Here is a 20,546-nt window from a genome sequence, read left to right as displayed (position 1 = left end):
TCTAAGGAAGATTTGTTCCTTAGTTCTCCTGGTCTTGGTCATCTTAGAGTATAGGTAGCAGCTGTAAAATGACTCGGTAAAGGAACCAAGATTAGGTGTGGAGATCGTGCGCTGGCTACAGTGCTCACTGTGTAATGGTGAGTGTGTAAGGGCAGGTACTGGAGCTCAGATCTGCAAAAGCCAGGCAAATGGCCAGGGGTGCAAGAACCACAGTAATTCGAGCCCTGGAAAGGCAGAGCAGGGATCCCCAGAGCAAGCTGACTAGCTGGACCTGTCAGTGAGCTCTGGGCTGAAGTGAAGGACTCTGCTCCAGTGAATGAGATGGAAAGCTGTCAAGGTAGACACTGAAAGTCGACCAGTGGTTTCCATGCACATACACATGTGAGTATGCACATATGCATGGGTCTGTGTGCATGTATGTGCGTACCACACAAACATAAACATGGGGAAATGGCTCAAATTAGTGAGGTATGAAGGCTAAGCTTATGAGCAAGAAGTCAGCATGACCTTAAAAAAATCACCCAGAGCTTATTTTTGAGCCATGTCTGACTGGGATGGATAGGACAACTCTATCCTCTAAAATTGTTGCGCCTATAGAGTCCCAGAAGGAGGAGACCAGAGCCCTGAATCTCTGTCTGTGCATCTATCTGTTAGCATTCACGTTTTTTAACATTTTTTGTGTGTATGTGTGTGGAGGGGGTGCATGTATGCTGCAGAGTGTGTTCCTATCAGAGAACAAGTGGACAGTGTTAGCTCTTCCCTTCTACCATGTGGGTCCTAGGGATCAAACCTGGGTCATCAGGCTTGGCAGTGAGCACCGTTATCCACTGAGCAGTCTTGCCAGCCAATATCATTCAATTCTCTAATGTTTGTCCGTTTCTAATAGTTCTAATAGAAACAGCTTGTGGATTCGTCTGTTTTTCTCTCTTAATAAGCTTGAACATTTCTTCCAATCCTTATTACATTTTGGGTTTTTTATTCTGTATGTTGAGACCATGTCTGTACTGTCTACATCTATTTGCTTATTCTTCTGTCCCACGTATAGGATACCATTATACAGCCAAATATGAGATTGCTTTGTTCCAGTGAATATCATTTACTCATCCTGATATAATTAGAAAGGGACAACTACTCTTGAAGAAGCCTTTCGGGAGTATGCATTGACAGACTGAGATGAGGGAGTTAGTGGGTAATGGCTTGATGACTGGCAACCACTGAGACATCTAGCCATTGGACACATATTGCTGTGTAAGGTACACTGATGCTGAGAGGGCCTCTGCCTGGGATGATGCCTTGGGCCAAGGAACCTTGTAAACTGTATGTCCTAATAATAAATAGAGGGTTTTTTTTTATCTTGCCATAACACTAAGAAGACAGTGATCATTTGATTACGTATAAAGTGTCATGATCAGTTCTCCCTTCCTCTGCAGCACTGGTTTCAGGGAAAATGCTGTTCACTGCAACTATTCACCTCAGATGCATGAAGTCATTTCTGGGTCATCCTCGTCAGTCCTGATAGACCCGTACTACATAACGGACATCGATTGCACAGAGGAGTGCTACTGTGTCTTGTTTTCTAGGACTCACTTCCTACATTAGAGCCTCCTTTATGTGGTCGGGTCTTTTATCCAGCTCTTGGGCCAGGGTTTTAATAAGAATCGAAGAAGTGGTTCTAGGATTGATCTTTGTGTTGCCAGATATGCTGATGTAATGACATCAAATTAACATTTTCAAAAATGTCACCAGTCACTGAGTGAAAACAAAGATTCTAGTGTCCCCCCCAGCAGCTGAGTTCCTTTCCTGAACCCATTTCCTTCCCCTTCAGTGCCCAGTGAGACTGTGAGCCCCTTTGTCCGATGGAAGGAGCCAGCCAATAGCTGTCCTCCATGCAGCTGCTCATCCACAGATATTAGGCATCCTTGGGGCTGAGTTAAACAGTTACAGGTCATTTGCAGAATGTCCTCCTGTGTCTTGTGTAACAGTTGATTGAACAGTTAGAGGATCTGTTCTCTCACCAAGTGTGGTGCCCACCAATACAAAAAAATAATGTTATTTGCTCATTAAATATATACTGTTCTCTCATGCCAATATGAAAGCAGAACTCTTCCCCAGTAGAGGATATGGAAAGAATTTATTCTGGAGACATGACTGACCATGGCTAAGGAATCCTGATTGAGGTGTCTAAAAATTTTCATTTTTCAATATAGTAATAGTCTAATGAAGTTCTTGTAGTAATAAAACAAAGAAAGCCATGAATTAAGGTAGAAACACCAAGTAGGTAGGATAAGATAAAGTAAAAAAAGTCTTTGTTATGGCCTAAGATGGCATCTGATGGGATTCTTATGCATTTGTCTGGGGGAGTCTATGTGTCTGCTCATACACGCTAAAGTCCTTACCTAAAGCTCACAAAGATATGAGTTCACAGAAGAATGTGATAAATGGTATTAGGTGGACTATGACCTAACATGATTGGGTTCCAAACCCTCTTTGATGACTGATCACTGTAGTCCGTTAGTCAGCCTTGCAGAAGCGTGAGTGGAAGCTGCTGTATGTCCAGGAGGGAATGTCCAGGAACTTTCTCTCCCACCTACTTGCTCTTCAGGTTCAGGGCTGATGAGCATGGGCATGAACCACTTCTCCACCAGAAAGCTGAACATGGCCACAGAAGTCACCATTTATAAAGCGTTCATGTGATTTAAGACTGAAGTAGATGAACATAGGCCCAACTTGAAAATTCCATGAATGACAGAGAAAGGGCTGAGGAAGAACAAGGAACTGAAATGGAGATGGGGGAGGCATTATAAGGAGAATAGGATGGGCAGGGTGATTGCAGGCATGAAATGGCAGATTAAACAGTAATATACACCAAGAATAGGATAGAAAGGGGACACATCCAGCCAGGTGACCACTTCAGGAGTGGAAGCGTATGCTATGACCGCAGCAACCTCTTCCATCCACACCCTTGGGCTGCGTGCTCTCAGGAGGGATGTATTTCCCATATCCTTTTCTTTGATGAAATACTATTATTTTTCCACTGTGTTTCTTATTGTAACACTGTAAGTTCTCCTGAGGCATAAATAGCCTTAGAGATGGTTGTTGAAGGAGCTGCGGGCTGCGTTCCTGCCACCCAGCTCCTGGCTGCCTAGCTAGCTTATGTCCTGAAATAATGACACACAAACTGTATTCATATAAACACTGCTTGGCCCATTTCTATTAATGTGTGTAGCACCATGAGGTGCGCTTACCAGGATGAATCTAGCCTACGTCCATCCTGGGTTGGAGCTTCATTGCGTCTGCCCTGGAGAAGGGCAGGCATGCCGTCTGAGCTCACTTCCCTTCTTCCCAGCATTCCATTCTGTTTACTCCATCCACCTAAAGGCTAGCCTATCAAATGGGCCAAGGCAGTTTCTTTATTAGCCAATGACCTTCCTCCATCATTTCCCCTTTTTCTGTTTAAACAAAAAAAAGGAAGGCTTTAACTTTAACATAGCAAAATTACATAAAAGAAAGCAGTTATCAAGTAAGAATTACAGTTACAATATTTACATCTATTTTATCTTTTATCATAACAAAGGAAAACAACTATAACTATCTATTCTTCAACGTCATCAAAGACTCCAGAATGATATAATATTACCTAACTAAATGAGAAGTAAGCAACTTACAAAACTCTAGAAGTGACAGAGACATCTCACTGCCTGGACAGTCACCCAAAGTTCCTCTGTATCGTTGAGGCATCCATCTTCGGCCTACAGGCCCATAGTATCCAGAGACATTTCCATGAAGCAGGAAATTTCAAAGGCAGTTCAGTCACTATCTGCTGTGTCCTGAAGAATGTCTCGCAGACTCCTTCATGAATCAGGAACCCCAAAAGGTCATCTCACCTTTAGGCAAGTTCAGCAGTCCTCTCTCTGAGGGTTCTCTGTGTCCAGTTTATGCAATAGTCCAGGCAAGAGCAGATTCTTGCCCAAATGGTTATCAAACTCCATAAGGAGCCTCTTCGATGCCCATCATCCTCTTGAAGTAGATTGGTGCTGCCAGGAGCAGAGTGTCTTATTGTCATGAAAAGCCCTAAGTTATTAAAACATTAAATGTCCTATTCTGTAGGCTTTGAAAAATATGAAGAATGTCTATCTAAAATATATCTATGTACATCTAGAAAATCTAACTAACATGACCACAAGTTCGATTATTATTGATTATCCATTAACAACCTATATACATTACATTTTTAAGTGAACTACACAATCACAATACCTTAATCAAGATCAGAAATACATATACATATAACAAAATTGACCTTAAATCTCTATCAATAAAGCAAAATCTATACTAATGCAAATTATTCATACCTATATCATATCCCCCTTTAAATGTAAAAGAACATTTATAAACAATATGGGAATATGGGCATAGTTATTTCTCTCCAAATTGCTTCCTGCTGAATGGGGGCGCTGTTATTTAGGCCTTTTATGGTATAACCTGTGTGCTAGGTTCATCTCAGTCAGCAGTTGAGTGAAGTAATTTTTTGAAGGTGTTCACAGTAACCCTTCAGGAGGGCATGGTCCATTATACCATATTGGGATAGAAGCAATCCACAGGGTCTCATCCTCTGTGAAAACAAAAGAAGAAACTCCTTTCCAAAGCATCATGTCCTTAGATCCAAATTTTAAAGTCAAGGTATTTTCAAAATATCTATGTTGGATTAGTTCAGCAGCATTTATAAACAAATATCTTTTAGCAGCTGTTGCTCTTTTCTCAGCATTCAAACAATTCAAAGAGAGCATAATAGAATACAGTATCAAGATTTTCTGTGTATTTTCCATCTTTGTGCGGCTTTATTTTAACCTCTATTTCATTTATTTTTACTTTTATTTTATATTCTCTGTATATCTTTATCCTGGAATAACTCGGTGGACCAGACTATCCTTGAACTCTCAGAGATCCTCTGTCTCTGCCTCCCAGGCATTGGGATTAAAGGCATGTGCTACCACACCTTGAAGTCACAGAGGTCAATCTCCCTCTGCCCCCCAAGTGTTAGGACTAAAGGTGTGTACTACCACACCCAACTACTCTCTTTCTTCCTTTTTTTTGTTTTTTACTTTAAGAACTTTAACTTTTAGCCTGCATATATGTTTAACATACTGTAAACCATTTAGAAATTTTCTTTGTCTTTGAATCTCTCTTTAGTGTATCTCTCTCTTTTTCTGACCACATGAGTCTTTAATTTACCAAGCAATATCAGAAGGACTAAAGCCGTGGCTTTGGCGGCTGGACCCAGCCCATTCCTTAGCTTTCCAGCCTCATGGTGGAGGTATCACTGGAGCCATTTTTATTGACACAACTCTGTGGTGTTTCAAGGTCCTTGCCAGCAAGCAATCTGCAGCATTCTGCTCACAGACCACACTCATTCAGACTGCCTGCCTGAGTCAGAGTTTGCCCTAGCAGGACGGCCCAGAAAGCCAACATTTTAAAACAGCACAACTTTTTTTCCTGCTGCGGGTGAAAACAAACAAGCATTCAGTCAGCTTTTTATCAACACCATTTAAGTGTTTCATGGCAGGACCTCTTAAAAGAGCTACAAGGTTTTACAGCTAAAGCTGAGTCAGGAAGCCTCTCTTAGATGAGAGTGCTTACTTGCCTCTGGCAAGCAGGGCAGACCCAAGAAAGTGCTGCTAGCAAGAAAACATGCTTTACTCTATTCTTTCCCAAGCTTTCTCAGGCTTGTTGTGGATGTAATTATCCATGTCTGGGCGCCTGTCCACGTTGGGCGCCATTCTGTTGAAGGAGCTGAGGGCTGGGTTCCTGCCACCCAGCTCCTGGCCACCTAGCTAGCTTATGCCCCGAAATAACGACACACAAACTGTATTCATATAAACACTGCTTGGCCCATTTCTATTAATGTGTGTAGCACCACGAGGTGCGCTTACCAGGAAGATTCTAGCCTATGTCCATCCTGGGTCGGAGCTTCATCGCGTCTGCCCTGGAGAGGAACAGGCATGTCGTCTGAGCTCACTTCCCTTCTTCCCAGCATTCCATTCTGTTTACTCCACCCACCTAAAGGCTGGCCTATCAAATGAACCAAGGCAGTTTCTTTATTAGCCAATGACCTTCCTCCATCAGATGGTGTTATTTGATTTATTTTTTGGAGCCAGGTTCTTGCCTTGTGACTCACGCTGGCCTTGGTACCTGGCTCCCAAGTACTGGAATTCCAGACCTGTGCCTCCACACCTATCTGGTCTTGGCCTTTTTCTTCCATCTTCACAGGTGGAATATTGCACTGTGCAGATATTTAGTGTATGTATCAGTGCTTAAAAGTGATCTAAAGGTCAGCTCAGGTGGCCAAGCAGAACTGTACTCACCCTTCTCAGTCCACTCAGTTAGCTTCTCACTTGCAAATTCTGCACTTGGGGATATGTCCAGAGGCTTCTCCAGCGAGCAGTCAACCTCACTTCTTCATGACTTTACGCATGGGCTGAAGAAGGCCTTGTTCACACTCACTGCAGAACTTCTGTTTCAGAGAGTCCAGACTCTGTAGGTGAAAGAAGCCAGAGAACTGTGAAACACTTGCCTCTGCTTTATCTGGTCAAGGCTGCAGCTTGGGAAACATGGAGCTGTTTCACATGAACTCACAAACAGCAGGCTTCCCTGTGCGCAGTGTCTGGTGATGCTGTGCCCCATGTGTCCCCTCACTTTAGTGTTTCCTGCATTGACACCTCCACGTAAGCAAGGATCTTCACTTTCTTCATGACAGGTCAGCTGTTTACAGTTCCACCATCACCAAGAAGAAAGGGAAAGAAAAAGAAAACATTTTCAGAAAAAGAGAATGACACCTCCAGGAAATAGGATATAGATATTTGATATTTGAAATATCAGAAGTTGGCTGCACATGGCACTCTTGTAACTGCCCAGCTGCCACTCCCACTGCCCATACCACACTGGGGGAATTCTATTTTCTAGTTTGGTCTGAAGGTGAATTCATTCACTGACCACCGATCTCTTTCTTAGTAAGCGTCAGTCAGTCAGCTACACTGTGGGCAGCGACAGGGGGTGGCTGCAAATTGCACCAGGTCAGACTGGTTTTCATAACAAGTTCCAATCTGCAACACAACCAAGGGTGAATGGGTGGGTGAAAAAAAAGGGAAGAGAAAAGACAGAAGCAAGGGAGGAAAAGAAAAGAGAACGGAGATGGGATGGGAGGACAAGGAAAGGGAAGTGAAGAGTCACACGTGTTCTCCTAGCTGTGGATAGAGTAACTTTGTGAAAAACTATGGGGGTTATGTCTTAACTGATCTGAATTGCCCAGAAGTCTTCATCTTGGCCACACTTCAGCCATGCAAGATGACAGAAACGTCTGGGAGCTGGATACAGGCTTTTGTGACTTTCTTGCTCTGGCCGCACTGTTTCTCAATGTACAGTTCCTGGGACCCAAAGGAGTGTGGCTGAAGAACACGTTCTTTCCCAAGGGATGGGAAGCCACTTCTAGAGGATGCATACCTAATGGTGTTCTACCTCCTTCTTCCTTGTCTGTTAAGGTTCTGACCTCACTGGGTGGGACTCTTGGTGAGGCTGGAGACCATGACAGTCCCTCGATGCTCTGATCTGACTGATTTTGTTGGAATTCCTGTCCCTAGGATGGAAAGAAGAAGTTCGACAAAGAGAGCGAAAAGTACTACTCCATTCTGGACAAGCACTTAAATTTGTCTGCCAAGAAGAAGGAGTCTCATTTGCAAGAGGTAAGTGTGTGCATTCAGTCCTGTGACATGGGATGCCCAGCATGGACGTAGCCCAAACACCTGCTGCTTCCTTTTAAATGACAGTAACGATGCATAGCATGGTTGGGCAACTACTTTGTGTGCCAGTTAGCGCTGATGGGTTTTTATGTCTAAGATAAGTGTTTCCTTCAACAACAAAAGCTTGAAGCAAGATTTTCTCTTTTTCTTCTTGGACGTCACTTGAAGAGACAGAATCGATCATGTTCATATGGCAGTCACAAAATTAAAGTGAAATGTGGGTGACGTGACTTTTTAAGGCTTTTTTTTCCAGCAGTGGGAAGGACAGACAGACAACTGCATATTCTGAAATCTTTATAGCTTCACATCAATTTGTTTTAGAGCTTTTTACTGCTGCGTGCCTGCTAACAATCTCTGTCTTCCCTTGTTCTGAAATAATGATAGATTTTGTTTTGTTGTTGGTAATGTGATGAGCGTTGGCAACACAGTCTCGGGGATTTTGTTGTGCCTTTGGTAACGTGATGACTGTTGATAGCATAGACTAGGGCAGCCCAGGCTGGAGGAGCAGTCAAGGCAGCCCTGAAGAAGGAAGGACTGGAGCTTTGCAGCACCAGTTTCAGTAAGAAGGAGTTTGGTTTTAAAAAAAAAGTTCCAATTCTGTTGCCATTGGCTTCTTAGGGCACTAAAACTGTGAGGTGTACCCCTGGAGCCCCATGTGTGAAGTGCAGTGTGCTGTCAGGTCAGGAGAGGTCTTGAGGCGTCCACCAGCTCAGGATCCCAGAGTCTGTTGGTGAGGCTGTCTACCATAGCCTCTTTCCCCTGTCTCTGTGTTTTCAGACACCATAGTGAAAAACCTTTCCAAACATCACCCAAGCCCCCTCCCAGGAAAGCTGCCTCCCTCCCTGAACTGCTTTTCAAGTTCAACCTGGTCCTCTTCTCCCCTCACTCCTCCTAATCTACTTTCTTCTCAATCTAGGCAGAATGTCTGCTTGACAACTTAGAGGCTTACAAAGCTAGACAGTGTCAGCAAAGGACCAGGAATGTCCTTTTGCTCCACTATGCTCACATTTTCTTTGAGGACATCCAGTGTCCTTTAAAACTGATTAGGGCCTGGAGATCCGACTCAGCAGTTGTGGTGATCCTTGCCAAGGACCTGGATTCAGTTCCCAGCACCCGCGTCAGGCAGCTCACACTCACATGTAACTCTAGTCTAGTTCAGGGGATCTGACATCTTCTGCCGGTCTCTGTGGGCACTGCGCACCCATGCTGGCACACATACATTTACAGAAAATTAAAAATACAAATAATAACTTTTAAAATCTGATTAATATTAGGAAATTTGTTTTACTTGATATTTTATAGGAGTTCATTTACATCTTTGCCTTCTACTGTTAGCACAATGAAATGAAGGCATAATTCATTATATGGTTGTGCACTGGTGGGGAGCTTGTGGCCAACGTGCAATGGGAGACCCCTGCCACTAAGCAGAACTGAAATGACTCTTAAATTTCTCGGCCACGTCTAATGCGATAAAGACTCGGCACTGCCTGCTATAATTTAGGATTATGTGTGTATTACAAATATTTTAACCCCATTGTCCATTGCAGTAGAATAAACTTTGGAGAGAAATGTTTGTACTATGGACATAGATATAGTCATACAGCCGCAGCCCTTTGTAATTGTCAAGGGGCCTGCCATGGCAGGGAGCATGGTCTAAAAGTTCAGAATCTTCGCATATAAGGACTGTGCTTTGTGAGATAGCACCTACACCCTCTCCAGGAGCTGTAACTCTTCCTTGATTCTACATTTTTTATAGGATTTTTCCATTCTCCCTGATCACTTACTTAGTTTGATATTTAATAGTGGCCCTAGGTGTGTTGGACTTGAGAAAAGCAGGGTGTTTGCTGGACTGCTGTATCTAACTGGTGCTTGGAGGAGATCCCATGTTGGCCGTGTCATCCCATATCCCTTTCAATAGGTGTAACAGGTGTTATCAGGGAGCACTGCCCCAGCGCAGCTCACCTGAAGCTGTATTAAAGCTGCTCTTCAGTGGAGCGAGGCTAGAGTAGTGGGAGCCTGGTGAGGAGCCTCTCCTGCTGCTCCTCCAGCAGTCAGACCTGCTCTAGAGAGAAGTCATCTCCTTGTGTCTAGTTCTGTCACATGGCTTCCTTCCAGTGGCATCACCTGCTTCTTCCCAGGGCAGAACTGGGCTTCTTAGCTCTCGAAGGACCTCCACCTGCCTTCTCACCTGCACAGCTGCCTTCTTATTCATTTTCCTCAGAAAGTTAGCGGCTTGCACTGCATGAAAAGGCCAGTTTGTAATGACAGAATTCCAAAGTCACCAACTAAAAAGACCATTGAGGTAAATATTGAGAAAATTAGAGACAGACCCATTAAGACCAGAGGCTTAACTTTGGCTAGAAAAAAATACCATTTGATATCTAAATGAATGAATCCTTTCCAAGATGAAACAAAAGGAAGATATTGTGAAGACAAGGCAGAAGATCAGGAATTTACAAAAATATTTGATTTTGAAAAACATTAAACCAAATTAAACGGCAAAGTATTAGGGAGTTTATACAAAACAACACAGGGGTTTCTAACTCTCATATATAAAAAGCACTTGCAAATCAATGAAAAACCAGCTATGGATACAAGAGTGAATGGTCAAAGAAGACGTGTAAACCCTCATACTGGTTTTATGTCCCCGGGCTAAACAAGGCAGACTAATAAGATGTTTTCATAAGAAAAATCTGTTGGCCGGGCGGTGGTGGCGCACGCCTTTAATTCCAGCACTCAGGAGGCAGAGGCAGGTGGATCTCTGGGAGTTCGAGGCCAGCCTGGTCTACAAGAGCTAGTTCCGGGACGGGCACCAAAACTACAGAGAAACCCTGTCTCGAAAAACCAAAAAAAGAAAAGAAAAAAAAGAAAAATCTGTTGTTAGCAGACATGAGAATTTTTCTTCCCTCCCTCCCTTCCTTCTTTGCTTCCTTCCTTTCTTTCAATGGGATCTCACTAAGTATCCTAAAACTCACAAAGATCCACCTGCCTCTGCCTCCCAAATGTTGAACTTGATGGTACCACCACACCCCCACATCCACCTGCCCAGCCTGTGGTCATACTTCTATTTTCCTCATACAACATTAAATTCTGAATATTCTTGGTGTAACTTCATTGTTTATTTTCACAGATTTTAATGTACCAGGTAATTGACAAAATTTTTACTCCTAAGAGTTTGATCTGCAGAAATGATCAGAGATGAACTTATGGAGTTTATAACTGTTATAGAGACCAAATACCTACAGTATCAACAGTTACAGACATATGTCTGGTACAAAAGAATAACTAAACCACACAGTGAGTCTCACAATTGTATGGCTATCAGAATTGTTTGTGTGTTTGGAACCTGAGAGAGGCTCAGAGGGCAACGTGTTTGCTGTGGAAGCATGAGGACCTGTATTTGCATCCCTTGCACCTGTAATCTAAAGGCCGGTAGTGATGGCACGGGTACACAGACCATGTATACCAACTGTATCCAAGCCCATGATCCTACTATACTTGGGCAGTTGGCACTGCTTAGAGTTCCCAGGACAGCCAGCCACTCCTAAGTGGTATGGAGCTCTTCCTAAAAGTTCTCTTTGTTTCTTCAGTGACCTATTCATGCTGGTGTTGTTTCTTTGGTGAATAAAATTTATACCAGTTTTTTTTTCTTTGTTTTCCAGCCATCCCATATCTTTCAATTCCCCTTTGTTATGTGGAAGTGCACCAGCTACTTTTGCTATGACCGCAAATAAGTAAATAAAGACATCTTACATATCATACATGCAACCAGGCCCACCATCTAATCTCATATGAAGTAGTTTGTCCTCGCACAAATATTCTTGATACACAGCGTGGGTCCTTCCAGATCTCTGCCTTGTCTGTAAGATGTGGCCTGCATGTACTCATCATCTCTACTTTAACTGTCCTTGTACTTCATGCCAGACCAGACATTTAGTAGCTAACCCTTAGATCAGCGCACATCGACTTCTGGGGCTGGGGAGCTGGCACGATGGATAACAGTACCTGCTGCTCCTGTCGAGGACTTGGGCTTGGTTTCCAGCACATGACAGCACACAACTGTCTACACCTCCAATCTCAGGGAATCCAACACCCTGCGGCTTTCCTGCTGTATGCATGTGCTGAACCATAAATTCATGCAGGCACATACATAAATAAATAGATAAATAAATCGTTAAGCATAACTTCTGGTTCTCATTCTCTCTCTCTCTGTCTCTCTCTCTCTTTCTCTCTCTCTTGCTCTCTCTCTCTCCCCCCTCTTCCTGTCTCTGTCCCTCCCTCCATTTCTCAACAGGCTCTTACTGCGTAACCCTGACAGAATATGCTATGTAGCCCAGGGTGGGCTTTGAATTCCTAAGAGTTCTCATGCCTTAGCCAGCTGGGATTACAGGCCTGTACCACCACATCCAACTGTGACTTTTGTTTTGTTGTTATTGTCTAACTGATTTATCTTCGCCGACTCTAAACTTGCTCATTTTTTTCTGAGTCCACCATAAATATTTTCTCCTGGAGGGGGTGTGCTCCAGCAAATAGTCCTGGAGGCTTCTTCCCCTTCTCTCCAAGACAACATATTGGCGTTAGAGAGGCCTTAAAGCAGAACGTGCCTGCTCCTTTGTTATAGTCTCTTTTTTCCGTGTATGATACAGGGCACGCCTGCTGTGGAGACATCATCATGACCAGTGTTCACTGCTAGTTTGGAAATCATATTGTTTCACTTAGCTGTAAGAAATAGACAATACCTATTACTAGGATTATAAGCAAATTTTTTGTTTTTTTATTTTATATCTGTTGAGACAGAGTCCCACTCTTTAAAGCGTGTCCTTTTGCCTTGGCTTTGAACTCACAGCAATCCTTCTGCCTCAGTTTCCTGAATGTTGTTATTATGGGTGTGAGTCACTTTCCCTGACTTAAGTGTTTTCTAGTTAGCCTCTAGCCCAAGAAAGTTCATCTTGAGGGAGAAACCCCCTTCTCCATCCTGTGCTCACCTGTGGGAAACACCCTTCTCCATCCTGTGCTCATCTGTGGGAAACACCCTTCTCCATCCTGTGCTCACCTGTAGGAAACCCCCTTCTCCATCCTGTGCTCGCCTGTAGGAAACCCCCTTCTCCATCCTGTGCTCACCTGTGGGAAAGAAGGGAGCTGTCATAGTCGTGAAGTACAGTTCCCTCGGAGAATCTTTGCTGTGCTGAAATTCTATTGTACAGTAATATCTAAGAGCTCTAACACTGAAAATTGGCAAAGACAGTTATTTCTCTTCTCTCCCCCAGTCTCCGCTGCAGGGGCCTTGAGAGGAATGGCATTGTACACAGCAGCCACGTCTTCAGAGAGATGATCTCAGACTCTATGTCAGGGGTCTCCTAGGCTACCAGTAGGGTGGTGTTTGTATGGGAAGGCTCGTGGGACACCACACATTTGTGGCTGGGATTCGAATAGTGATAAGATAGAGAGAAAATGAGCCAAGTCCAGGGAAGCCAGGTGCAGAGGTCGTCGGTCCCTCAGGGGAGGCGCACAGGCGTGTTTCACTCCCTCAGCTGTCCATTCCTAAGGCAACATTCAGATACCAGAGACTCAGTGTCCAGCGTTTCCCTGGAGGGCAGTCACGTGACCATCTGTAAGCATCCCGAGAACATAGGCCATGGCCCTTTCACACACAGGTTAGGCACCTGGCCATTTTCATCACCTAATGAGAGTGTTACCACACTTGCAGTCACAGCCCAGGAAGCCAGACCCAATCACCTGGCCTGAAGAAGTCAATTAAAACAGCCCAAATTAATAGTAAAAAACAAGTAAGATTAATTAAATTAATTAATTGATTGGGAAGAGTGAGAAGGAGATTCAGTGGATACCCCCCACCAGATCCATCTTTGTTTCTGAGATAAATTTAGTAGAGGACCAGGGATATGCTCACCTGAGCAGCCCCGGCCAAGGTGTGGGGATAGGTTCCCTCTGACCGGAGACAGTTTCCCAGGCCTTTTCTCCTCCTGATGTGAGATCCCTGTGAAATTCCCATTTCTTGGGTGCATTGTTTCAGAAGTCTGGTGGCTGGATTGAAGACCACCACTGTCTCATAGAATATTCTCGCTGGTTGCTATGGGAATCCTCCTTCAAGCACATCCCTGGGCACTCACCATGGGCAGTCTCCTTAGTAACCCTTCCAAAAAAGAGCAGCCAGGCTGCAGGACGGCTGCTTCTGCTCAGCTTGGGAGCTAGGAACAGCCACTGTGGACTCCACAGGTGTTTCAGTATTCTAGATTCTTCTCCTGTGCTAGGCAACACCATCAGTGATGGCATCTTTTAAAGATAATAAAGTCTTTACATAGAATGCTGCATCTAGAGAAGGATATTTTATGGTTCCAACGCTTGTAGCAGAGAGCCCATTGCTGCTTATCTTCCAACTTCTGCATTCACTGATAGTGGCTTTGTGGTTTGGAAGTGGCCAGTAGGGTGTTGTTGATACCACAGAAACCAGCACATGCCACAAATCAGACCTTTTCTCTCAAGAGCCTGCCCCACCCTATCTCACGCCTAACCTGGATTCACTCTGCTAGTTAATAGTAAGCAGAAAAGTGGTACATTTATCTGGAATCCCATTTTTCCTTCTATTTCAGATAATATTGTTCCTAAATGATTTTCCATGGCCAGAAAATTTTTGGCTCAAATCTACCTAATTTTGAACATATGTTAGTTTAAACTTTGGAATTGTCAGCTTTAAACCCCAAGTGCGTTGCTGATAATACTGGACTTTTTATAAGTATATTGCCAAATACATAAAGAGTATATGATCATCTTGAGAGGTTCCGAGTGAAACTCTTGTTTCTGTGATGAGCAGACTAGAAGCCACATGCTCTGGTGCTGCCTTTGCAGCCACATCACCCTTGTCAGTGGCTCCTGGACAATGTTCTGTTCCCAGGTTACCATCAGTGAATCTACCACAAAGAGCTTGTTCCCCTCGGCCTTTCATTAATCTGAGCTGCAGTTGGAGAATGGAACAGGGCAAGGAAAGTTGTCCATGTGCTTGTACAGAACCAGAGTCACACTTCAGGGTGCCTGTGAGAATGGTGTAGAAGAGGAGAGACCAAGCCAGAAAGACAGGGAAGCTGTCTCAGCAGCTCTGTGCTGCACTGAGTGCAGTCAGGGGATACCCTGATCCTGGTGGAACACGACCCACCACTGAATGGTTGACCACCACAGAGTGGTTGACCTCCACGGAGTAGTTAGTTGATCACCGCAGTATGGTTGGTCTACCACAGAGTGGTTGATCAGTACAGAATGGTTGATCAACACTGAATGGTTGATCATGGAATAATTGTTCAGTTCTTTGTTTTTGGCTTTTCTAACATTGTCTGTGCTAGATTTTCCCTAATGGTGCATTGCTTTCATGCTTAATAAATGCCAATACTTCTTTGATGAAAAATCCATATTTCCTATGAAGCATCTAAGATCTTCCAATCTTACTTTCCCTGTTTCCTCTGCAGCCAGTTCTGCCAAGCTCTTCTGCCTCTTATGTTTCATGATGATGACTTTTGCCTACATTCCCTGCTCCTCCTTCTCTTCCTTCCTTGCCTTCCTCCCTCATCTCTTGCTCTCTTCTTTCTTTCTTATTAATTTTTCAACGTATAAAGGAGTGGGTTCCAGGGTGACCTTCTCACACATGTATATAATTGCTCCTTGTCCTGCCCACCCACGCACAGTGCCCTCCCCTATCGCTAGTCCCCTCCTCCCTCAAACTGTACTCCGTCTGTTTCCTGACACATATATCCCATCACCTTCTCTTTCTCACTTCCCCTCCTTTTAGACTTTTTCCCCTCTCATAGGCTGAATTAATTCACTGTCACTTGTTCATGTTGAGAGCCAATTATACCATTTTCTTTCAAAATTTAATGCCTTCTCCGACTGTAGATGTTTGCATATCTCTTTGGAGATTTCCCCCATAATTGTACTGTAATTTTCAATGTGCCTCTTTTTTTGTTTACTGTAGCCTTTTTATTTCAGTGTGAAGGTATTTTAGCTTGCTGTACCATACCCTTTGGTACTTAGCTGGATATGTGCATCTGAATTCATCTTGACTTCACACACTGTAAGCTTTAGTGAGTTGGAGCTGTGTTAAAACTCTTGGCAGAGTTAGTGTTTGATGAGGAACTGTGGGATTTATTCCGTCTTGTTTCCCTCTGTGTATAGACTCATCAGTATTTAAGCCCCGTGTCACGCTGCCGGTTTTTTATTTTTTTTAGGCAGATTCACAGATTGGCCGAGAACATCAGAACTTCTATGAAGCTTCATTAGAATATGTCTTTAAAATCCAAGAGGTTCAAGAGAAGAAGAAGTTTGAGTTTGTGGAACCGGTAAGTTTTAGCTTTCTTATATGTAACAGCCTCAAAAATTATCTATGAGGAAAGTGCTTAGAGCGATGTTTTTCAAAGACAATAGAAAGAAGAGAGCCGTGGAAGGATGGAATCCCTTTAGGGCAGAGGATCCCTCTGTGTCTTTCTGTAATGGTGAATGAATGAAAGCACCAGTGAGATCCATAGAATACACAATTCACATGGATTCAGTTAATGTCTATCCTTACTGACTCACTGACTGCAATTACTCTACCACAGGAATGCAAGTTCTTAACAGTGGAGACCACTATGTGTGGAATGCAGGGTGGGTGCTTGAGGGGGTGTAGGAGAACCCTCGTTTCTTTAGGAAATCTAAAACTATGCTAAGAAGAAAATCTATTAATCTAAAAAATGGTGTGTGTGTTGCTATGGCAGTGGAGTTTGATTTGTTGGCTTGGGTTTGTCTAGGTAGTGCCTAGGCCATGAAGGGAGCTCAGCTCTGGTTTTAACCGGAGTGCTTTTCCAAAGAGGACAGACTGGGTGTGGAAAGTGGCTGTGTGAACAGTACTGAAAGTGGGTGGCAATCCCAAGGAGCCCTGGACTGAATAAAAATGTCAAAAGGAGAAAGCCACTTGAATGCCCACGTCCCCTCTCTCTTCCTCCTGCTCCCCGTGGATGTGCGGAATCTCAGCACCTACATGCTCCGCAAACGCTTATGCCTCCCCATGATGACTGGCTGTGCCTTCACCCCGAAGGCCCTAATAACCTTCCTCCTATCTTAAGTTGCTTTTTGTCAGAAATCTGAACACAGGAAAACAAAGTTACCTAAAGTGAGAGAATACACCCCGCCCATACAGCATTTCAGTTACTGAAGTTTAGGGTGTATGGTGAAAACCCTAGGGCCCACTTCCCTTCCATGCCCACAAGCTCTTCCTTACAGACACAGGGCCTGCATGCCTTTGCCTGTGAAGTCATTTATTCTCCTAGGTTAACATAAGAAGTAATGGATCCCCGCATGTGAACAGTATTGCAGAAGAGAACAGGTCAAGATGCTTATTTTATTCTCTTAACATTTTTTCCAAGTGCGGCCTGATTGTAACTGTGTCACTCATGTGAGCATCCTTATAAGGTGGCATCTCTGGTGGGTCGTGTCAGCTCCAGCATCAAGGTAACCTTGTGGTGCAGATGTATAGACACTGCCCAGACCCCAGGAGATGAGACAACAGGACTGCTAATGCATAGGGCAGCCCAAGAGCCAGGCCATCCTTACTGCCTGTGATAGGCTTTGAGATACTCATTTGTAATAAAAATAAAACACACTGTCCCTGCTTTAGGGAGATGATGATGACATAGAGTATTTTCAAACACATTTGTCATAATCCATCTCCTCGTGGGTTCCCACCAGACACAGACCATGAGGAAAGAGCAGAGCCTGCAAGAGTGTGCGTCCCCTTCTGAACCGCAAGTCCTCGGCTTTGGAGTCCATTGACTCAGCCCTGTAACCAGGCACTCTGTGTGTGGTAAAACTAGTGCCTAGGCCAGGAGGATTAAAGAACTCTGTCCATAATTCAGTCTCGGGGATTTAATTTTCATCTTCTGTTTGGAACAACCAACTTTACTCCAAATTCTGCTTGCTGAAGAAGTGTCGTTTAATTCTCTTAGGATGAAGAAGTAACTTACTAACAAAGCATTTGGTAATCTAACTAATCTTCATATGACTTTCGGGGGGCCTTTCTATGACAAAGACCACCACTTATATTTCTGGTCCTCTCCCATTGACTAAACCCTGCCAGAGAGCCCCATTATGATTCTTTTTTTTTTTTTAAATAAAGATTTTGAGTAATTTATATATGTGTTTGGGGTGCCATGTGTGTGGATGCCCTTGGAGGCCAGAAGAGGGCACTGGAGTTAATATGTTGTGTGCCTCCTGATGTGAGTGCTGGGAACCAAGCTTGAACCCTCTGGAAGAGATGGATGCTCCCTTAACTGCAAGTCCCCCCCCCACACACACACACACAACACATATGCTACAGTTAGAAAACCACACTTCTTACTCTCTGCTTAGAGAACCCCTGTAACACCTGCCCCCCCCAGCATTTCTAAGCTGAGGCTCTTTATACACCACAGTATTAGAACCCAATAATTTCGCCATTTTTCCTGCATATTTCTTCCATATGTGTTTCCTGGTCTTTCTGATGCTGCCCATTCCTGTGCTATTGTTCCTTGTCTTTACCTGCAATGACATTTGCTCATGTGAGTGCCTCTTGGAAAGTGACTTGGGAGTTGCCTCGTCCAGGCTTCTCTATGGCCCATTCTGTCTGGAAACACTCAGCTACACCTTTCTATGATAGAACATTGGTGTAATAAGAGGAGATTATAGAACCATTTGCTCCCAGGTGGCGGGCAGAAGGGACTGTGGGGAAATGGAAGTGTCTCTTCTTTTGAAATGTGTTTTCTTCCCCTCACCTTATCCCATGGTTTGTGACGCTCAGCCTCCCGTAGCACATGCCTTTCTTAAGGATGGCACTCTGACAACTGCAGTGAGATGTCTTGCATTATTCTGACTGCTGTGTTTCCCTGCGGAGTGTCTGTGCTGTGCACAGCACTATCCTGCATTATCCTGACCACCATGATTCCCTGCGGAGTGTCTGTGCAGTGCACAACACTGTCCCGCATTATCCTGACCGCTGTTTCCCTGCAGAGTGTCTGTGCAGTGCACAGCACTGTCCCGCATTATCCTGACTGCTGTGTTTCCCTGCAGAGTGTCTGTGCAGTGCACAGCACTGTCCCGCATTATTCTGACTGCTGTGTTTCCCTGCCGAGTGTCTGTGCTGTGCACAGCACTGTCCCGCATTATCCTGACTGCTGTGTTTCCCGGCGGAGTGTCTGTGCAATGCACAGCACTGTCCCGCATTATCCTGACTTCTGTTTCCCTGCAGAGTGTCTGTGCAGTGCACAGCACTGTCCCTCATTATCCTGACTGCTGTGTTTCCCTGCAGAGTGTCTGTGCAGTGCATAGCACTGTCCCGCATTATCCTGACTTCTGTGTTTCCCTGCAGAGTGTCTGCAACTAAACAGTACTATCCTGCATTATCCTGACCACTGTGTTCCCTGCGGAGTGTCTGTGCATTGCAGAACACTGTCCCGCATTATCCTGACCGCTGTGTTTCCCTGCGGAGTGTCTGCAGCCACACAGCACTGTCCTCTCTAGCTTTGGTCTCCTTGGTGGAGTCCCATGTCATTTCTACTTTAGTCACAGGAAGAACATGCATGGGACCAATGCAGTGTGAGAGTGAAAGCTGCTCTTCCACGTCTACAAAATAATTTGGAGCAAAAATATTGGTTTTACCTGGGCTTCTTAGTGTATATTTTTTGAGAGAGGGTTTCATGTAGTTCAGGCTCTCCTCAAACTTACTGTGTAGTTGAGGTAGGTTTAAACTCTGAATTCTCCTGCCTCTGTCTGGAGTGTCAGGTTGTAGGCATGAACTACCAATTTTAAAACAATTTATTAAATTGTATATACAGCGATCCTGACAAGCGGAGAGAGGTCTATTAAGATGTTTGTCTTGACTGTTCTTTCTCTAGTTGTGATGTCTCGAGAGTCCTCTGAACAGCTGGTTGGCCAGAGGTTTGGGATGTGCGGGGAAAGATATATTTTACTTCAGAGTTTCACAGGACTCCAACTACCATGATTGAGAAAATAAAATGGTTGTGGGAGGTGGCTCAGATCTGGGCAGGTTAGGAAACTAGAGGTCCTTATGGTTGTAAACATAAGCCCTGCCTCCAGTCTCTCATTTCTTCAGCAGGGTTCCACCTCCTAGGCTCCACAGCCTCCCAGGAGGGCACCACAGCTGGGAGCCAGGTGTTGCCCACTCAAACTATAGCGCCATCGGTGGTCTGTGTCCCTCCGCTGCTCTCACAGTGTCCAGGGGGACGTTTGAATGAAATTAAGATGGCTGAGGCTTCCCAGTCAACTTTTACTAAGATCTTTGTGGTCAGCTAGTATCGGTTCCCATTTCATGTGAGTTTAGAAGCATCTGGTCCTGAAAAGAAGTGAACCAAATTTCTGATTTTTACTACACGTGTCAATCAGTTTGGAGAAAATCTCATCTTAGCAGTTTCAAGTTCTTCAAACTGTGAAAGTAGGCTACTTTTTATTTGTTTGTACTTTCCTGGTTTATTTACATTGTGTTCATGGTTTTAAGAATAAATTTTGATTCAAATTTACTAAATTAATTCCTAAGTATTTTATTCTTTTAAGGCTATTGAAGATGGGAGTTTTCTTTTTTTTATTAATTTTTTTTAATTAAAAATTTCCACCTCCTCCCCGCCTCCCTTTTCCTTCCTTCCCCACTCCCCATGCCCCCTTCCCCCTCCCCCCTCCCTCTCCAGTCCAAAGAGCAGTCAGGGTTCCCTGCCCTGTGGGATGTCC

The 20,546-nt window shown here is 44.2% G+C and overlaps 1 protein-coding gene across 1 annotated transcript in view; it reads left to right on the top strand.

Moving 5' to 3' along the window:
• Arhgap42 (Rho GTPase activating protein 42) overlaps positions 1 to 20,546 on the top strand; it is a 220,821-nt gene that overhangs the window by 153,791 nt on the left and 46,484 nt on the right. The window contains exons 5-6 of the mRNA XM_057768277.1: positions 7,635 to 7,736; positions 16,025 to 16,135. Of these exons, the coding sequence (XP_057624260.1) occupies positions 7,635 to 7,736; positions 16,025 to 16,135 (213 nt within the window). The remainder of the gene's footprint in view (positions 1 to 7,634; positions 7,737 to 16,024; positions 16,136 to 20,546) is intronic.

Source organism: Chionomys nivalis, chromosome 4 (genome assembly GCF_950005125.1).
Source record: "Chionomys nivalis chromosome 4, mChiNiv1.1, whole genome shotgun sequence".
NCBI lineage: Eukaryota > Metazoa > Chordata > Mammalia > Rodentia > Cricetidae > Chionomys > Chionomys nivalis.
The sequence above is the reverse complement of the archived record's forward strand: the minus strand, read 5'-3'. Positions and strand labels throughout refer to the sequence as shown.